General features: G+C 34.0%; 1 protein-coding gene across 1 annotated transcript in view; it reads right to left on the bottom strand.

The window, feature by feature from the left end:
• Window positions 1-2919: 2919 nt before the first annotated feature.
• Window positions 2920-22686, bottom strand: part of LOC127838759 (barH-like 1 homeobox protein) — a 30410-nt gene continuing 10643 nt past the window's right edge. Inside the window, exons 2-4 of the mRNA XM_052366743.1 lie at window positions 17827-18040; window positions 4617-4775; window positions 2920-3545 (exon numbers count right to left, since the gene is read on the bottom strand). Of these exons, the coding sequence (XP_052222703.1) occupies window positions 3416-3545; window positions 4617-4775; window positions 17827-18040 (503 nt within the window). The 3' untranslated portion in view covers window positions 2920-3415. The remainder of the gene's footprint in view (window positions 3546-4616; window positions 4776-17826; window positions 18041-22686) is intronic.

Genomic DNA, 22686 nt, shown 5'->3' with positions numbered 1-22686 from the left:
GGCTATTGCTATAAGGAACACTGATTGTTAAGGTGTTAACTTTATTTTACGAAATACTTGACGAAACTTTCGTTGATTTTCAGCGTTATAGAGACTTGAAGACTGTTCGTATTATAAACTTTAAATCCGCTAAGATCTAAAATTGTGTTAACAGTCATTTTGTTGCACGGCCTATTTTATCAACAAAGTGAGTAGGCCTATAATTTTCCCTTGTCAAAATTAAAATAAAAAGGAAAATTAGACCGATACTGGGCATCGCCATATAATAAGTGAGCGTAAGAGATCGCAATATAAAAAGTTAACTTTCAAAATCGCTGATTAAAAAATTCTATCTCAAGGCGAGTTACATATATAAGAATTGAGCTTTCGAGATAGTCATACATTAAGTGAGCTTTACAGATAAAATTACAAACAATTGAAATCAACGCCCAATTACGATAGAAGCTAGGGTGATATGTTTAGACACTTTATTTCGTGATTGAATAGTTTATAAATAAACAAAAAATGAAATTTGAAATATAACTACAAATGTAAAATAATTAGACTTCTTTAAAAGACGTAACTACAACAGATCTATATTTCTTAAACACACATATTGGAACAATATATACCAAAATATACATAATATATTTAAATGAAATTAAACAGATTATTATAAAATTATTGTTAATTTATTATTAAAATATTATTATTATTATTATTATTATTATTATTATTATTATTATTATTATTATTATTATTATTATTATCATCATCATCATAATCACCATCATCATCATCATTTTCATCATAACCATTTTAATTTAAAACTAAAGCTTTACAATATCATGGACAAACGTGTGCACGTAAATATCGCTTTTGAACTCGATGTTTTCTAAATGACATAATTTTATAAAATAAAACACTGTCATGAAAAGACACAATACAATATTTCAATAGATGCATACCCATTCCATCATTACATTTATATTGTATAATAAAATGATTGGTAAAATCCACCAGACTAAAAGACACGTTTGACCTAACCGTTTAACCATTTTATGCCAAGTGGACTCTCCCATCCTTCTGAATTGGATCAATGTATTTCCAAAATTAGGGATGTCTAATATATTTATTTCTATATTTAGAATATTTCTAACAAAAAAATAGTTAAGCAAACAGCGCAGACCCTGATGAGACGCCGCATCATGCGGCGTCTCAACTGGATCTACGCTGTTTGCAAGGCCTTTTTTCTAGACGCTAGGCATACATGAGCAAGAAATATTTTTAATAAGTTCAGTATTAAAAGAAATATAAATTCTGACAAGAATTAGCATTTTACGTGAATAATAAACTAAGAATGACAAATTAATCAAACGTTTATGTCAAACGTTTTCAAACTGTTCGAAATTATGCGGACTGTGCATCGCATGATCCTTTTTTTTTGCTAGTGAGTTTGATTGAAGACTGAAACTGGTTTTATGAAGACGAAGATAAAGCCAAACATATCGATACGTGTAGCAATATGTTAATTTGGTGAAAACACTTCTTTCTCTCATTAGTTTTAAAAAAATAATAAAACCTACGTACCCACATTGGTGTACACTTTTGTAAATTGCATTCGACCGTGTCTACATTTCATTATTCAATGACAATGTTTCGCAATGAAACATTTGGAAATGACCCTCACTATAACACTGCAAAATAAATTTGATCATTAGTATGCACTGTTCTAGCCATAAATATACTGATCAAAATTAAAACAACATTGCATTAATAATACACATAATAAATTAAATTACATCAAGAAACCTGATTTCAAAAGCATTTTAAGACATAAAACATAAGTATCCCAAGAACACAAAGTTCACCCACAAATATTGACATATGCTGTAATGTATCAGACATATTGTTTGTCAGAAAACTGTTGGTTCATTGCATACAAACATAGCATGTATCCAAATTGTTTGTCAATAAACTGTTGGTTCATTGCAGGCTAACCTAGCATGTATCCAAATTGTTTGTCAGAAAACTGTTGGTTCATTGCAAGCAAACATAGCATGTATCCAAATTGTTTGTCAGAAAACCATTGGTTCATTGCAAGCAAACATAGCAAGTATCCAAATTGTTTGTCAGAAAATCATTGGTTCATTGCAGGCTAACCTAGCATGTATCCAAATTGTTTGTCAGAAAATCATTGGTTCATTGCAGGCTAACCTAGCATGTATCCACATTGTTTGTCAGAAAACTGTTGGTTCATTGTAGGCAAACATAGCATGTCTCCACATTGTTCGTCAGAAAACTGTTGGTTCTTTGCAGGCAAACATAGCATATATCTAAAATATTCTACATACACAAACCAAATATCTGTCAACAAGAGCATTTGTTGACATATTATTGTGTACAGATGGTTCCGATGTATCAAAATATGTTCAAGAATCATTTCATTGCAGTGCTGTATTGTGTCCTATTTTGCCAGTTTATATAAATGTATTAAGGCTCATCCATATTTATGCATGTTTCTCTCCACACTAAAATAGTCTTTGAGTCGAACCATCTACCACACCATTATCAGCTTTGCATTCTATAAAACAGTTTGGTACATGAAACTCAACCCACTTGTCTTCAATAATATTCACCAAAACCTCTACTAATGCCAAAGGCATTATATGCATGGTCATATGTGGTATAATGGTAAAATGCTTGATCGTTTGTACAAACCCTGTTTCAAAGGTCGTTAAAGTAATTGTTAGTGTTTAAGATGGCGGCATGATCAACTTCTTTCGCAGTTTGGAACGTATTAACGTTGGGAACACGACGACTACTTCGTGTGCCTTCTAATTGGTAACAACTTGTTCATAAACCTTAGCGTAAGTCAGTTAATCATATTTTGTTGCGTTTGCTCATGAAACATATTTTGGCCCTTAATTTTTTCCATTATCTTCAAACATTTTTCAAACTTTCGTTCTTGAGTTTTAACTCGTGAATCCTAACAGTTTGATTGAGCCGTTAGCGTGTTATTTCCTGATTGATTAAAATGGCAATCCAACAAATTCTCTACTATATGAATTGTCGTCTAGGCCCTATTTTCGACAAACATCCCATAGACTGAATTTGCATTTACGTCTTGATCCTTCAAGATCAAAATATAACCTGATAACAAAATCAATTTTCCTGTGAATGTTCCACTTGCCTTCACTTCTAGTTGTTTGTTCTCTCCAAACATTTGACAGTGTTTCTGATAAAGTATCAGTAGTTAATACTCTCCAAACATTTCGCAGACTGGATATCTCATTGTGTCTAGTATATTTTAACTCTAAACCGTATACAGACTCAGTGTCCCTATAAATGTTGCCTTTTGACCTAGTTCCCGTTCTCTCCAAACATGCTCGGGCTTTATAAAGACTCAGTGTCCCTTTGAATGTTGCCGTTTGTCCTAGTTCCTGTTCTCTCCAAACATGCTCGGGCTTGGCAGATGGTTCACGTGCTGCTGCAGACCGTGGATGAACATCCGGGGAAGTGTTGGCCGCGGACTTGTCTGACTAAGCGAGGTCTCGGTGTTACCTCTGAAACCACATTCAAAGAATTGCAGTGACAAATGCAAAAACAAAGTAAAATTTATATGAGCTGTAACTTGGAAAAACTGATACAAGTGACATATGTGAAACTTGTTAGTGGAACCGCTCATTGATTAGTGTACCTTATTATCTTCAAACAGTAAACATTTTAGTAATGTAGCAGTTTTTTTTTCAACATGCAGTTGAAGCATGAGTTTACATTGACACTAAATTGAATTACTTCTTAAGATATTAGTACGCATGATTTTAGTAACAATTAAGGTAAAGAGTTGTTTTATGCTAAAAGTGGTAACATAGTGGTGTTGTTTTGTGAATGATTATTTAATATTCATTGCAGAAGAACTACATGAACTAATAACATTGGTCTTCTTGTTTGTGCATTTCCGTCAAGGTTCATACGATTCTGAGACTATGTATACCTTTAAATCAGTTCAAACCCAAATGTCTCGAGTATACATGCAGAGCCTTCATTGGAAAAATTAGAGTAACGGTATAACCTATAATATAGCGCATCCAGGTTCGAGATGATGCCGGCCGCCTGCGGATGGTAGGTGAACCAATAGGGGGGGGGGGGGGGGGGTATAGTAATGGTGTTACCTATAATAGAGCGCATCCAGGTTCGAGATGATACCGGCCGCCTGCGGATGGTAGGTGATCCAATAGGGGGGGGTATAGTAATGGTGTTACCTATAATAGAGCGCATCCAGGTTCGAGATGATACCGGCCGCCTGCGGATGGTAGGTGAACCAATAGGGGGGGGGGGTATAGTAATGGTGTTACCTATCATAGAGCGCATCCAGGTTCGAGATGTTTCCGGCCGCCTGCGGATGGTAGGTGAACCAATAGGGGTGGGGGGTATAGTAATGGTGTTACCTATAATAGAGCGCATCCAGGTTCGAGATGATTCCGGCCGCCTGCGGATGGTAGGTGAACCAATAGGGGGGGGGGGGTATAGTAATGGTGTTACCTATAATATAGCCATCCAGGTTCGATATGATTCCGGCCGCCTGCGGATGGTAGGTGAACCAGTAGGGGTGGGGGGTATAGTGATGATGTTACCTATAATAGAGCGCATCCAGGTTCGAGATGATTCCGGCCGCCTGCGGATGGTAGGTGAACCAGTAGGGATTGCTTTGGAGCATCCTCTGGACGGCGGCGTAGTTTCCTGCCTCCGCGAGGAGTTCCAGACCCACCGCCGTCTGACGCTTCCATTTTGTCCTGAAGTAAACAATCAATAAATATATTTTGATATGAGCAAATAAACATCGAAGAAATATTTTAGGGAAACAATCGTTCATGCTACGTGAAGACATTTTATTTTTTGTACAGTAATATTTTAAAACGTTCGTGTTTGTATTGCTTGTATTTTTTATTATTAAAATCGATGATGATTACATGTATGTGTTGACATATGGACGTGATTTATTAATTTCATGGTTTATTTGGTTTGTTATATATTTATTAAATTTTTATGTATTAATTTATACATGTATTTATTATATGTTTATTTTTCCATTTATTTATTTTTCTTTTTATTTATGTATTTATTTATTTATTTATTTATTTATTTATTTATTTATTTATTTATTTATTTATTTATTTATTTATATATTAATTTATAATCATTATATATTTTTTTTATTTCATATTTATTTATGTATTTTTATTTATTTTTATTTGTTATTATTTATTTATTTATTTATTTATTTATTCATGTATTCATTTATTCATTTATTTATTTATTTATTTATTAAGTTTATTTTCATGTATTCCTTTATTTATTTTTATTTATACAGGTACTAATTTCTTTCATGTGTATTTATGCATTAACATATGTATTTAAATAGTAATTAAATTATCTATTTACACTTGTATCATGTGAAATTAAATTAATATTGAAACTGAACTTAGAATATTTATATTCTTTTTTTCTCTCTAAATGCCAAATACGTGTATGTTTTGTTTCATTACATTTTTGAATGTCAACTTAAATATAAAAAAAATCATAGTTTCAGTACAGATTTTTGTAGTTTTCAACTTTAAGCCTGTCTCAGTTTCTTAATATCGGTGTAAACCTTGTTCTTCCTTTTAACGAAACGACCCGAATTTTAATTAATTTCATTGTTGATATTTTCTGCTCTAAGTTATATTCTTTAAAAAAATTCACTAATATATGGAGGTAAATATATCTGTACACCCATAAAATATTTATACAAACGGTGTCTAAGAAGTGATTGTATTTCGAATTTAGTTTACATTGTTTAAGTGCAAAGACCCGACCAAATGAATCATTCGTCTCTTTATATCGAACCTTAGAGCGTCTCTAAAAGTCTCTGTATAGCGAAACTTAGAGCGTCTCTAAAAGTCTCTGAATAGCGAACCTTAGAGCGTCTTTAATAATCTCTGAATAGCGAACCTAAGAGCGTCTCTAAAAGTCTCTGGATAGCGAACATTAGAGCGTCTCTAAAATTCTCTGGATAGCGCACCTGAGAGCGTCTCTGAAAGTCTCTGATTAGCGAACCTGAGAGCGGTTCTAAAATTCTCTTGATAGCGCACCTGAGAGCGTTTCTAAAAGTCTATGAAAAGCGAACCTTAGAGCGTCTCTAAAATTCTCTGGATAGCGCACCTGAGAGCGTCTCTAAAAGTCTCTGGCTAGCGAACCTTAGAGCGTCTCTAAAATTCTCTGGATAGCGCATCTGAGAGCGTCTCTGAAAGTCTCTGGATAGCGAACCTTAGAGCGTCTCTAAAATTCTCTCGATAGCGCACCTGAGAGCGTCTCTAAAAGTATCTGGCTAGCGAACCTTATAGCGGCTCTAAAATTCTCTGGATAGCGCACCTGAGAGCGTCTCTAAAAGTCTTTGGCTAGCGAACCTCAGAGCGTCTCTAAAATTCTCTAGATAGCGCACCTGAGAGCGTCTCTAAAAGTCTCTGAATAGCGAACCTTAGAGCGTCTCTGAAAGTCTCTGGATATCGAACCTTACAGCGTCTCTAAAATTCTCTGGATAGCGCACCTGAGAGCGTCTCTAAAAGTCTCTGAATAGCGAACCTTTGAGCGTCTCTGAAAGTCTCTGAATAGCGAACCTTACAGCGCCTCTAAAATTCTCTGGATAGCGCACCTGAGAGCGTCTCTAAAAGTCTCTGGATAGCGAACCTTAGAGCGTCTCTTAAATTCTCTGGATAGCGCACCTGAGAGCGTCTCTAAAAGTCTCTGGCTAGCGAACCTGAGAGCGTCTCTTAAATTCTCTGGATAGCGCACCTGAGAGCGTCTCTAAAAGTCTCTGGATAGATAACCTTAAAGCGTCTCTGAAATTCTCGGATATCGAACCTTAGAGCGTCTTTAAAAGTCTCCAGATAGCGAACCTTAGAGCGTCTCTAAAATTATCTGGAATTCGAACCTTAGAGCGTCTTTAAAAGTCTCCATTTAGCGAACCTTAGAGCGTCTCTACAATTATCTGGATATCGAACCTTAGAGCATCTTTAAAAGTCTTCAGATAGCGAACCTTAGAGCGTCTCTAAAATTATCTGGATATCGAACCTTAGAGCGTCTCTAAAAGTCTCTAGATATCGAACCCTTTAGCGGTAGGCCATTTTGACTACCGGGTAGATTCTGTATTCTTTATTGTACATACACATATGTATAAATATGCACGTTACATTCATGAGAAATCAAGGCTATAAAGCTGATTGTAATGTGCGCGTTTCTATCAAGAGTATTCGTACATATAAATGAAGTTATAAACATGTTAATGTTCGTTACATTTTCCATATCTTACGACAACATTAGAGTAAATGTTCAAGCCATAATTGACATGAGTGTCTTATGGTGGCCCACTTGTTGAGAAAAACGTTACAACTAAAACGCCATATGGTTAGAAGTTTTACTTTAATGTCTCGAGTACATCTTGACTACAAACACGCACACATAGTGTCACGTTCTAGTCAAACATAAATATGGAAAAGAAAACATGGACCTTACCAGTTATGAACGCTCGCCTCCTATTTTATTTTTGCATGACATGGCGATGGTAACATTTGTGAAACGTATGCGCACCGCGATTAAAGCCTGAATGGTTTTCAGTCCATGTAATTCGCTTACAAGACCCCCATCCCAAACAACTTCGCAGCAGCCGCTAAATTCATTCGACAAGTTCATCGATAGCGGGGCACCGCCAACGAAGGGAGCGTCGTCAACAAAGCCCCGAAGCTTTGTAGAGAGCGTTTTGGCATGTTTTGGAACCGCAAAATCACTCTTTAACTTGCAAATAAACATGGGAATTAGCACTGGGCGCGGAAAAGAGCAGTTCAGGCGTCCAAATCAATGACTGTATTTATATTCATAGATTAAGTGCTCAGTGCGACAGATGTTAGGTCATTGGGTACGTTTTGTCGGCCGTACTTGGTTACCGGAATGTAGTCCTGTTCAGAATAATATGCAGCAATTTTCTCGATAAAAGAATCTCTTAACACAGCTGTTAATACGTCGGCGAGTATTTCAATATATACAAAGTCGGGCTTATTAACTGCTCTAAGAGGACTTTTTAGTGTTTATATAGGAGTAGTTTGAACTAAAGTGCTTTGCCGCATGAACAAAAATGTTTCCCATGTATTGGTCTAATAGAAATATCATTTACAATCAATAGTTTGCACATGTAATTTGCATATGATTCAGGGGAGTCATTGGTCATTCAGAAGCGAGAATATTTGGGCTTGGTTAATTTGCTTTATTGGCTGGGCGGCTTAGACCCGTTTTCAATACTGGATTAAAAGCAATTGATAGCTCATTTCTGACAACTGGGCTTTTGTTAACTGAAACCGCGACAACAAGATATGAAAACCGAACATTGTCCGGTGAATAATTTCAATGAGAACCGATTCGGAATAATATTTTATGCTTGTTAACCCACAAACGACGCCATGACAATTTCGAACAACAAAGTTGTCTTTATATGCGCGGAATTCATTGTGTTCTTGGCATCAGGCATGTCCGCTTTGCTGCATGCAGACGCGACCACGCAGTATTTGATTGTTATTTTTTATGTTGCCACATGATTTACAATCGAAAAACACTCTCCATTAAGTATACAGTTTTGAGCGCAAAAACTATTGCAAATTAAACCATCACATGCATAAAAATAACCATTACAATACATTACCCATGCATTACATAGCATAAAATGTACACACAATGCCGAGTGAGCTAATAAACACACTAATTGTATCTTGTAGTTCGACAATGTTTTGGTCCTTAAACACAGGCCATGCTCTGTGAAAAAAGGTTTTCATGCATGTGCGTAGTGTCGTCTCAGATAAGCCTGTGCAATAGTGTCGTCTCAGATAAGCCTGTGCAATAGTGTCGTCTCAGATAAGCCTGTGCAATAGTGTCGTCTCAGATAAGCCTGTGCAAGAGTGTCGTCTCAGATAAGCCTGTGCAATAGTGTCGTCTCAGATAAACCTGTGCAGTAGTGTCGTCTCAGATAAGCCTGTGCAGTAGTGTCGTCTCAGATAAGCCTGTGCAGTAGTGTCGTCTCAGATAAGCATGTGCAGTAGTGTCGTCTCAGATACGCCTGTGCAATAGTGTCGTCTCAGATAAGCCTGTGCAGTAGTGTCGTCTCAGATAAGCCTGTGCAGTAGTGTCGTCTCAGATAAGCCTGTGCAGTAGTGTCGTCTCAGATAAGCCTGTGCAGTAGTGTCATCTCAGATAAGCCTGTGCAGTCCGCATAGGCTAATCATGGACGAAACTTTCCGCCTAAATTTTATTTTTGCTAAGAAGATACTTTCTTAAAACGAAAATTTTCTTACCAAATAAGTGGTTAGTGTCGTCCCTGATTAGCCTGTGCGGACTACTCAGGCTTATCTGGGACGACACTTTACGCACATGTATTAAACACATTTTTCACAGAGCACGGCCTACATAAATATCGTTTGTTATTATTAAAAAGTGTTGGCACTATGAGGTTATTGTTGATCTATTACTTAACTAAACTTAATGTTTAGTATTGTTTTCTATGTATGGGTTTTAAATGAATGTGTGATTGAGAACTTGCCTAAAACATACTACTAGCGCATCATAATGATATTGTCTCTTCCGAAACTGTTTCAGAGAATTCTGAATTTTCATTATTCCTCTATTTATTACGTCAAGTTTTAATGTATCATTAACTCCAGCGATAAAAGCAATATTACATATCACTATTGACGTATTTTGACAAAGTAAGGGCGCGTTTCAATCGTAACTTTTAGAATACAATCGAATTAAACATTTACTTGAAGTTCTCTGCTAACATGTGCACTTTAAAATTGGAATATACTAATATCTTCAGCTTCAATATCCGGAATACTTACCGAACTTGAGGTTTAATTTATGCCCAATCAACTTTCATGCCATGAAACTATAAGGATACTTCGAACAGCAAAAAAAAATTTCATACTTGTCGAACACTCGAAATTCATACAAGTTATGATGCTTCCGAGATGAGAACATAACAATGATGAGTTTAGTACTAAATTATGCGCCACGGTTGCATTTGTGTCCTCATTTTCTGGCTGCGGATGTAAAGCTTATTGAGATCTTTTTAGACGCGCGTTTGGTTTAAAATAATTAAAGGGGTTCTTTTAAAGTTCTTTTTAATACTCATTTTGCCCTACTGGCTTATAACAGCATATCTAGGAACAACTATCAAAACCTGTATGTGTACTGCGGAATCATGTTTTTAAAGAAGATCTCGAACAAAGGACATGCCCTACATGAACTATTTTGTTCGAACATGATTCTCAAACGTCTTCATAAAGACCAAGAACAAAATAAGCGGCGTCAAAATTCTCGTAAAAATTCAGAAAATAGTCCTGCACTGATGCATAGCAAAAACATTCTTATAAAAATTTCAAAATTATATATAAAATAATTTTTAATCAAACTAATTTTCATAGTATATGTATTTTTCGGTAAAAAAAAACATTTGACGTAATGATGCGTGTGAATTTAACCCATTTATGCATAGCGTCTAGAAAAAAGGCATTGGCAAACAGCGTAGACGCAGGAATGTCTGTAAGAAATATTCTATTTATAGAAATAAATATACTAGACATCCCTAATTTTGGAAATTAATTGATCTAATTTAGAAGGATGGGAGAGTCCACTAGGCATAAATGGGTTAAACAACTTAGCACAGCGCTCATGCAACGTTATTTTTACTGATAATTGCAAATCAACCAGTTTTTGTTTCTTTTTTTATTTACGAACCAGTGATGCCTCACAAGATAACTTTGTTATTTTCCTCACCCTTTACTATGACCTTTCGTTAATGAAATATTCATTAGTGTAACACTATATGCGGATGACTCAAACTATCTCATCCTTCTATGCATTACTGACCAGTTTTCATAAACATTATAATTGTGTAATGTATTCGTACATCACCAAAGCACACTTTTAGAACAAACTTTGTTATGATTTTGCCAACTTATTTAGATGTATAGTTTTTCTTACCGGTCCCCTCTCACTTTAAAATTGTTTGAAACGTGTGCAATTCGTTTTAAACTTTTAAGTCATAATGTACTACAATTTAAACAAAAACTTCAGCTGAACAAGCAGAAAAAAAATCAACCTAACAGTGTAACATAGATCAACAGCACGAGATAACAACACACAACTCATGAATACGCAAACCAACACATAAACATAAATAAAACGTGGCTAAACACCATGGAACGGTCATATGCAAACAATTCGAGATTTAACATATTTTTAAGGAGTCTATTTCCGCTTTGTTACAACCCGTTTTGCAATAAACCCGTTTTGCAATAAAATTATTGCAAAACGGGTTGGAGTGTCTTATTGCAATTTTTTTTTGTAAACAACCCGTTTTGCAATAAACCCGTTTTGCAATAAAATTATTGCAAAACGGGTTGGAGTGTTTTATTGCATTTTTTTTAACAACCCGTTTTGCAATAAACCCGTTTTGCAATAAAATCACCACACATTTATTTGCAATAATTTCATTGCAAAACGGGTTGGAGTGTCTTATTGCAATGAGAATTTTGTATAACAACCCGTTTTGCAATAAACCCGTTTTGCAATAAAATCATCACTCTTGTATTTATTCAAATGGATTGGAATAGTTAAAAGTGATGTTCAAATTTTGTATTTAAATAATATTGTTTTAAAATAGACAAAACTGTGAGTTAAAACTTAAAATTAAAAAGCATGGAAGGTGGTGAATTTCGAGATTTAATACGATAAAACAAAACAGAATGTGTGTCGAAACGTGTTGAAGTGTCTTCATGCAACGTCAGTTGTGAGTTACAAACCGTTTCGCAATACAATCATCACATATATACTATTTGTTTCAAATTGATTTGAAACGGCATAAAGTAAGTTTAAAATGTCGCCTGCAAGGTAAATATGATAAAACTAGGCTGAATGTATATATTTATGAAGTGATTTTCACCAATTGGGGAATTAAATTAAGACAACCCAGAAGTGCAATAATTTTATTGCAAAACGGGTTCGAGTGTTTTATTGCAATTTGTAATTTGTATAACAACCCGTTTTGCAATAAACCCGTTTTGCAATAATTTTATTGCAAATCGGGTTGGAGCGTCTTATTGCAATTTGAATTTTTTATAACAACCCGTTTTGCAATAAACCCGTTTTGCAATAATACAATGACACGTGTATTATTTAATTCAAATTGATTGTAAACATTAAAAAGGAAATTTAAAATATCGTTTTTTTTTTATTTCCAAATATGGAAAAAACTGTTAGTTTCCACTCAAAAGTAAAAAGCATTGAAGGCGATGCATTTCGAGATTGAATGCGATAAAACAATACAAAATGTAAATAGAAAGTGTTTCAACCTATTTAGTACTGAAGTGAAGATAACGCCGAAATGCAATAATTTACTGAAAAAACGTGTTGAAGTGCCTTCATGCAATGTGAGTTGTGTGTAACAAACCGTTTCGCAATAAAATCATCACATATATACTATTTTTTTCAAATTTCTTTGAAACGGCATAAAGTAAGTTTAAAATGTCGCCTTCAAGGTAAATATGATAAAACTAGGCTGAATGTATATATTTATGAAGTGATTTTCACCAATTGGGGAATTAAATTAAGACAACCCAGAAGTGCAATAATTTTATTGCAAAACGGGTTGGAGTGTTTTATTGCAATTTGTAATTTGTATAACAACCCGTTTTGCAATAAACCCGTTTTGCAATAATTTTATTGCAAATCGGGTTGGAGCGTCTTATTGCAATTTGAATTTTTTATAACAACCCGTTTTGCAATAAACCCGTTTTGCAATAATACAATGACACGTGTATTAATTAATTCAAATTGATTGTAAACATTAAAAAGGAAATTTAAAATATCGTTTTAAAATACGCGCGAGAATGTACCACTAAATATCACCCTTGTGTAGGTTGCCCAAAAGGCGATATATCGTGGTAAATATCGCGTGTCGCTTCGTGTATCGCGCAAAATATCGTGTGTGGCGCAAAATACCGTGTGTCGCTTTGAGTATCGCGCAAAATATCGTGTGTCGTGCAAAATATCGTGTATCGCTTCGTGTGTCGTGTGTCGCCCTTGATGAAAGAAGGGCGGGATTGTAGATGGCACTATCCGGATTCTGTAGGTAACTTAGATGTTTGTAGATACAAAATGCTCGTTGTTGTTGGTTTTTTTTGCATAATTATTTCCATTTTACGGTATCTATTCAAACGACACATGAACACTAACGTGGTACCATTTTAGTGTTCGTGTGTCGCATGAATAGATATATTTGCGGGAAATTAAAATGGAATTAATTGTGCCACAAAAACATAAAAACGGGCATTTTGTATCTACAGAAATCTATGTTACCAGACCACATCGGGCGTGGAAATTTCGGCAATTGCTAGAAGGAACACTGATTTTAAATTGTTTAACTTTATTTTCCGAAATATTGTACGAAATGTTCGTTGATTTTGAGCAGTAATGGGGCTTTAACAAATACTCACATGTGTCTGGTGAGATCCTCTTTTCTTCTAAATTGCTTCTCACATGAATATTTTGACAAGCCGAGGTGCCTGTCCTCGTGCAGTTTTAACCCCCACTTGGTTTTGAGGGCATCCCCACAAAAACGACACACATGTGACATAACTGAATTACATGTTAAATATACCGATTAAACACAAACGGTATGCATCATGTTAGGAATTTTTACACAGCTAATGTATAATGTAAACACAGTATTCGAAGATATAGACCTTAAATAGCTTTTAAGAATATAACTTTTACGGGGTAATTATTTCGTGTTACAATTAGCAATTCGAAATGAATAATAAGATTTTAAACTTCAAAAAGTCGCAAGTAAAATGTAATGTATACATACATTTACTATTCATAACAGCTGACGATTGCTCTTGGGAAATTAACATGAACAACACACACACGCGTGTCGCGCTCGCACCATATCATTTACCATATTCGTTCATAAACGTCCAATTCCAAAGGAACTGTTTCACTTTTCGTACGTATTTATTTATACAGCACAGTTGCAGTTCTTATGTGTGCGTGGTAATAAATACTATCAAGCTTCTAAATCTTACTGTTTTGAACAGAAATATAATACTTGTTAAAGTAAATGTCATTATATTAGTTAACATATTTATGGGTGTGTCTAAAAGGTGGAAGGACCGCCTGCATATATATTCGTCTACTGCCGTTTGCATTGTTTGGCTACTGACGTTTGCCATTCTAAAATGTACTACTGACGTTTGCCATATTAGATTCTACTCTTTAAACGTATATTTATTATCCGGAACATATTTTCGAAAAACTTGGTAATATATGTTCGTCCGGTAACAAATAGATAGTTATGTGATCGTTTATTTTTGTAAACACCGACTCTTTGTGTGTTTAAATACGTTTGCTTCTACAATGAAAATTTGTGTCGAAGTGTTCTCGAAAACCAAAGCAACACACACCACACGTGATATACCGATCGCAAGCTTTATGCATGCTTTATTGCCTGCACCAGGTCGTATGAAAACCAGAGGACAATCAGCAGAGATATTGACAAAAACCTACCTGGTGTGGCTGTTATCCTTCGTAAAACGCCTACTGACGTTGACTTTTGGGGCCTCGTCACAGTTTTTGTTCATTCACAGTGTCCGTATACATTTGGAACTTCCTGAATACATTTTCTGATCAATTTGAATCAAATAGTATATATGTAATGATATTCCTGAAAACCGCGTTGTTATAAAAAAAAATCACATTGCAAAAACACACTACAATAAACAAATTGAATTATGGGTTTTCTTCGCATAATTCCCATTTTTTTGGAAATCATTTTCTATAAAAATATTGTGTTGTTTTATCATATTTTCTGCTGCATTTAATATCTTGCCATGTATTTTATTATTTGGGCAAATCTTACAACCTGGTCTTAATATGTGTTTAACTTAAATCCGTACATACGACATTTGAAATGTTCATTTCAGAGTTTCAAATCAATTTGAATTAAATAATACATGTGTGATGATTTTATAGCAAAACGGGTTGTTATACAAATTACAAATTGCAATAAGACACTCCAGCCCGTTTTGCAATAAATTTTTGCAAATAAATGTGTGGTGATTTTATTGCAAAACGGGTTTATTGCAAAACGGGTTGTTAAAAAAAATGCAATAAAACACTCCAACCCGTTTTGCAATAATTTTATTGCAAAACGGGTTTATTGCAAAACGGGTTGTTTAAAAAAAAAATTGCAATAAGACACTCCAACCCGTTTTGCAATAATTTTATTGCAAAACGGGTTTATTGCAAAACGGGTTGTTATAAAAAAATCAAATTGCAATAAGACGCTCCAACCCGTTTTGCAATAAAATTATTGCAAAACGGGTTTATTGCAAAACGGGTTGTTATACAAATTACAAATTGCGATAAAACACTCCAACCCGTTTTGCAATAAAATTATTGCACTTCTGGGTTGTCTTCATTTAATTCCCCAATTGGTGAAAATCACTTCATATATACATTCGGCTTAGTTTTATCATATTAACCTTGCGGACGACATTTTAAACTTCCTTCATACCGTTTCAAATCAATTTGAAACAAATAGTATATATGTGATGATTTTATTGCGAAACGGTTTGTTACACACAACTCACATTGCATGAAGACACTTCAACACGTTTTTTCAGTAAATTATTGCATTTCGGCGTTATCTTCACTTCAGTACTAAATAGGTTGAAACACTTTCTATTTACATTTTGTATTGTTTTATCGCATTCAATCTCGAAATGCATCGCCTTCAATGCTTTTTACTTTTTAGTGGAAACTAACAGTTTTGTCCATATTTGGAAATATAAAAAAACACGATATTTTAAATTTCCTTTTTAATGTTTACAATCAATTTGAATTAATTAATACACGTGTCATTGTATTATTGCAAAACGGGTTTATTGCAAAACGGGTTGTTATAAAAAATTCAAATTGCAATAAGACGCTCCAACCCGATTTGCAATAAAATTATTGCAAAACGGGTTTATTGCAAAACGGGTTGTTATACAAATTACAAATTGCAATAAAACACTCCAACCCGTTTTGCAATAAAATTATTGCACTTCTGGGTTGTCTTAATTTAATTCTCCAATTGGTGAAAATCACTTCATAAATATATACATTCAGCCTAGTTTTATCATATTTACCTTGCAGGCGACATTTTAAACTTTCTTTATGCCGTTTCAAATCAATTTGAAACAAATAGTATATATGTGATGATTGTATTGCGAAACGGTTTGTAACTCACAACTGACGTTGCATGAAGACACTTCAACACGTTTCGACACACATTCTGTTTTGTTTTATCGTATTAAATCTCGAAATTCACCACCTTCCATGCTTTTTTATTTTAAGTTTTAACTCACAGTTTTGTCTATTTTAAAACAATATTATTTAAATACAAAATTTGAACATCACTGTTAACTATTACAATCAATTTGAATAAATACAAGAATGATGATTTTATTGCAAAACGGGTTTATTGCAAAACGGGTTGTTATACAAAATTCTCATTGCAATAAGACACTCCAACCCGTTTTGCAATGAAATTATTGCAAATAAATGTGTGGTGATTTTATTGCAAAACGGGTTTATTGCAAAACGGGTTGTTAAAAAAAATGCAATAAAACACTCCAACCCGTTTTGCAATAATTTTATTGCAAAACGGGTTTATTGCAAAACGGGTTGTTTAAAAAAAAATTGCAATAAGACACTCCAACCCGTTTTGCAATAATTTTATTGCAAAACGGGTTTATTGCAAAACGGGTTGTAACACCGCTTTCTTGGCCAATAGTTATTTTCAAACACTTATGTGTAATAAAAAAAAATTAAATAAAAATTCAAAGTAAACAGCAATAAATGATGATACATTACAACTTGATTCCCATTTAACCAGTGAATAGTCGGATGAATACATAATCAAGGATACTCAAACAAGGATCAACGTAGTTAGATTAAAAAGCTTTGAAAACGAAGCGTCGTATATAATGAACATGCAGATCATCGTCATGAAACTTCAGTTCTGAACGGCGCTAATGGTTGGAAAAAAAGTACAGTCATATCAATTTAAAGATATTAATTTTGCTAAATGATGAGGTTCATATTCATCACGGGATTTGAACAGATATATCAACATTACATTCCCTCCAAGATGCGTAACTTACAGAAAATTGTGAGTTGATTTGCACTTAAACGTGCTATGCTTTATTAGTTAATGTTTGGTCAATAAAATATGAGCAGGTGACAATACAAATTTCTCATCCGATAATGTTGTTAGAATTTCATTTTTTGCATATATATAATTATTATAGTAAACATTTTCGTCTACCAATGAATATAGAATAAACATATTATTCTACGTATTTTTAATTCAGAATTTATTAATAATTTTATCAGTAACACCATTATTTAATATAATTTTTAAATGTATTATTATAATGGTGTATGTATTAACTGTTGTAATAAATGCGTTACTATAGTAGACTTAACCATGTAAAATTAAATACGGTCCATCACATTTGTATTTGAAGACGTAGTAGTCATAGCAGTGGGATTTAAGTGTGGGTATTATAATTGTATATGTCGCAATAAAATAGTAAATAGTAATAGTAAATAGTCGATTTCGATTCGATGTCATGCAAAACGTATTTATCGGTGCAAGGGTTGTGTTTATATGGTCATATAAAAATGTAATGTATCGCAATAGTAAAGTGATCCTACCGTCTGTTTTGGTACCAGGTTTTCACCTGGGTGTCCGTAAGATTCAACTTCGCGGCCAGCTCCATGCGATCCTGTACGCTCAAGTATTTCTGACGCTCGAAGGTTTTCTCAAGTGAGTTAAGCTGGTGGTCGGTGAAGGCGGTTCGAGCCTTTCGAGGCTTCTTTGGCTTCAGCAGGTGCGGCGGGCTGTCTTTACCGGGCGTCTTGTTGGAGTCTGAAAAAAATTAACATAAGAGTACAAATAAGCATGACAATATAATTTATATATATTTATATATTTATATATTTATATATTTATATATTTATATATTTATATATTTATGTATTTATATATTTATATATTTATATATTTATACATCTATTTATATATTTATATATTTATATATTTATATATTTATATATTTATATATTTGTATATTCATATATTAATATATTTATATATTTATATATTCATATATTCATATATTCATATATTTATATTATATATTTATCTTTATTTATTCATTTACTTATGCATGAGTTTAAGACATAGATTATGCAATATGCTGTAGTAGTACTAGTAATGTAAGGAAGTATATTAGGATTGTCGAAAACACATATGTAGTGTAATTTTTTTATTGAAGTATCTGCATTACAATTCAAATGATACGCCAATAATGAATATTTATGACGAAAGCGGTTGTAATTAAACAAGTATTAGTGGTGCTGTATATTTTAAAATATTATGTGGCTAATTATTCTACTTCTTTTTGAATTGCTGGTAAATCTAATCATGAAACTTTATTAAAAGCCAAAACTATTAATTTTCAGGCGTACACACACATTACCTTAGGTTTGACCTTATCATGTACCCTTCGTCGATTGAACGTATAAAACATTGCTACCAAATAACAGCACACTAATAATTTGATATGTTCCATGGTACTTCCTCTAAGAATTACTCGATTTACTCAAAGACCTGTATTTCAGAAAAAAAACAATGTGGTATTCTGTTTTTGACGTGTGTACAGGGAAGAACACCAAAAAGGGTTGGTGCTTCAAAAAGCCCCTTTATGTCTTAAGATTGGAGACTTAAGTGAATTGCGACTCATAATCTACTAAAAAATTGCCGGATTTCTTTTTATGAAAACAATATTTATCTTTAATGCATGCCAAGTTCTTTTGTTGCATTAGACATGACAAACCTTTGTATTGCTTAAATATATTTCACTTAGAATTTTCTTTAAGACAAGGTGTTGTCATGGCGGTCCCTCCGTCACACCGGACTGGCGTCCTTACGGCGACCTAAGACTGTGTTTTTGGAAATTTGTAATTGTCGTAGTAAGGACGCAAATGACTTTTTCGGAAAAAAGGCTGTTTTTCGCCTTCCCGTCACACCAGCGTCCTGGTTTATGGTGTTCTGCGCTTACTCACGGTGTCTTTAATACAGCCCTAAAAACGGGTTCGCAGTAGGAACGCCATAATCGTAGTAGGGTCGCAATAGACGCCGTAAGGACGCAATGAAGTCGCAGTAAAAAGGATGCCATAGTCGTTCTGAGGACGCAATAGACGTACAAAGGACGTACTAAAGTCGCAATAAGGTCGCCGTACGGTCGCCTTGCAGTCAATTATCATTTTCTGTGGGTTTGAGCGGCGACCACACGACGTCCATGGCGACCTTACGGCGACCCTACCACGTCCCTACTACGATTATTACGTCCTTAACAGAACGCCGTAAAAACGCCGGACTTCGGCGACTATTTTGAACATGTTCAAAGTGGTCGCAGTGGGCTCGCGTCCTGAGCAATTTTCGGCGTCTTCACTGCATTCTCTTGCGTCCTTACTACGTTCCTCCGGCGTCTATGGCGTCCTCACGGCGACCTGGGTCGCCGTAAGGACGCAGTAAGGACGCCAGTCCGGTGTGACGGGGGTAACTGACTTTTAAATATTGAGTTTATTTTTTTGCAAAAGTTGAGTATTTTCATAACATGAAGATTGAATTCGGTTTATTGTGATATTATCCATTTAACATTAAAAAATCAACTGAAATAAAGATTACCTAAATGAGGTAAAAAAATAGCGAATAATGTTTTCTTTTAGTATTTGCTATAATTATTTATATTGTTTAGCATCATTAAATATAATATTGTCAAAGGTCTGCATTACAGTAAAAACATCAATACATAAATGAACACCCGCAAAATGTATGTGTACGGACAACTAAACATTTAATTTAATTGTCTGTAAAGTACATGTATCTGTATTCTGCAATATTGAAAATTACGCAAACATGTTGAAACAGTTGAGAACAACTGTTTTGAAAAGTATTTCTATGTCTGTATTATGGGCAATACCAATTTCAACATAATGTAAAAGGAAATATTAAAATTACTTACAGTATGGTACAGATGTCAACCTATATTGAATAAGTTTAAATAAATGAGCCGCGCTCAGTCTTATCAATGCCTTATCAAGGACGACACTTTCCGCTTTAACTGGATTTTTGCTAAGAAGAGTCTATCGATAAACAAAACTATCATAAACGCGGAAAGTGTCGTCCCTGATTAGCTTGTGCGGACCAGTAAATAATATTGGTGACGTGTCTTTATTAATGTTATCCATATATTGAAAGGAAAATATTATTTTGGGTTAAAAAGATAAGTTTGTGGTATAAATGCATCTAAACATAGTGTTTTAACAAATAACGTTTAAGAATATTATTATTTTGTTTGAAGAGATTTTATAAGGTAGTCGCCTTAAGTCTCTTTAAGTCTAAATACAGTTTATTATACTTAAAATAATAATTGTAATTGTATATTGCATAATTTTATTTGAAGTAATAGTAGTAGTTTTAGTAGTAGTATATTCTAATTATTTATTTTATTATTGAAATTATTATTATTATTATTATTAATTTTATTATTATAATTATTATTCGTAGTAGTAGTAGTAGTAGTAGAAGTAGTAGTAGTCGTAGTAGTAGTAGTAGTAGTCGTAGTAGTAGTAGTAGTAGTAGTAGTAGTAGTAGTAGTAGTAGTAGTAGTAGTAGTAGTAGTAGTAGTAGTAGTATAGTAGTAGTATAGTAGTAGTAGTAGTAGTAGTAGTAGTAGTAGTAGTAGTAGTAGTAGTAGTAGTGGTTGTTGTAGTAGTAGTAGTAGTAGTAGTAGTAGTAGTCGTTGTAGTAGTTGTAGAGTGTGTTGTCGTAGTTGTAGTCGGTGTCGTAGTCGTAGTCTAGTGTCGTCCGTAGTCCGTAGAGTAGTGTAGTCGTCGTCGTCTTCGTAGTCGTCGTCGTCTTCGTTGTTGTTGTCGTCGTCGTCGTACGTCGTCGTGTCGTGTCTTGTCGTCGTTGTCGTCGTCGTCGTCGTAGTCGTAGTCGTCGTCTTCGTCGTAGTAGTCGTAGTGTAGTCGTCGTGTATCTTTTTTTTTCTTTAATTTGTATTTTTGTTGGGAAAACAGTATCACAAATAATATAATACTGAAAACGTATGTATGTTATAAGTCGGTTACTAGTTATATTAAGTAAGGAACTAAAGTTGATTAGGTTTCCTGTTCATTTAGAATAATTGGGTTTTTTATAAATGATGGTTGTTTTTTGTGTACTTCGGCGCATGCTGTTATTATCATAAATGTTTACGACGATGAGCTTCACATGCTTAAGTAAAAAAATAAACTATTCTGTTCTGTTCTGTTCTGATATTACAAAATTGGTTGTATCATAATTCGAATGTAATTAATGTTTAACACATTATTGTCAAGCGGTAATGTTGTTGCTAAAGCCTTCTTTGGAGCTTTATACCGCTGCAAACTGCATTCGTCCATGCAGCGTTACGACATGACACGTGGACATATGTTGTAATAGTGACGTTGTTTGCATTTTACTTCGGGGTAAAGCGTAACTATAACTGATGACAACAAAGCAGATCGTCTTGAGCAAAAACATTTCAGATGGTATTTACTAGTCTTATTGGGAAATTAGCATAGATACATCTTTATAAGTTGTATTGTGATTGGTTTATGTTTGGAATTGATGCTTAACCATGTGATGCGTTAGGCACTGTAATATCGCAAAAATCGTTGAGCAATGGACTTGCCAATTAAATTATCAGAACAGAACAGAAAAGAATATTCATTTTGACTTAAGCATAACAAGGTTATCGTCATATACAGATGCATGGTAATTTTACAGACATGCGTGCTAAATATAAATAATTACAATGTTCAAATTACATACATCAATTAATAAATCACTTATCACTGGAGAGTGAGAGTGTTCTAAATTACAAGTTATAATGTGACATGGAATACATATATAGGTATCAATACATTTGATACATCCATGGTTAACAAACAACGTGTAACGAGCATAGTACTCTCAATTGTTAGTATAAGTTAAGTTCTTCTTAACATATCATGTGATAATAAACAAATTGTTATCTCTTGTTTTGAAACATGTTATACAATAGATGGCTTATTTTCGAGTGTCGTTTTCTTACTACTATTAAGTAGTTTAAATTTATAAATAAATAAATAAATTTGAACATACTAGGTCGCTTGTAATAGAATTTTGGAATATATTTGATTCGTTCTTCTAGGTATTGCGGACATATTAGTATGAAATGGTACTCATATTCGATATCGTTACAGTTACACATGGGGATTTTTCTTTCGTTCCTGTCAATATTATGATGTCTGTCTGTTTCAATTAACAAGTTTTGGGATGAGAGACGCATATTGGCAATAATCCTTCTATGTTTTATGTTTTCAAGTATATCTAAATACGGCGACCTTTCGAATATGGGTTTTAATTCTTTATACATATTTAACGATGTTGACGAATCAATGTTAGTCCTCCATTAAGCTACATACTGATCTCGCAATCTT

Source organism: Dreissena polymorpha, chromosome 7 (genome assembly GCF_020536995.1).
Source record: "Dreissena polymorpha isolate Duluth1 chromosome 7, UMN_Dpol_1.0, whole genome shotgun sequence".
Classification (NCBI taxonomy): domain Eukaryota; kingdom Metazoa; phylum Mollusca; class Bivalvia; order Myida; family Dreissenidae; genus Dreissena; species Dreissena polymorpha.
The sequence above is the reverse complement of the archived record's forward strand: the minus strand, read 5'-3'. Positions and strand labels throughout refer to the sequence as shown.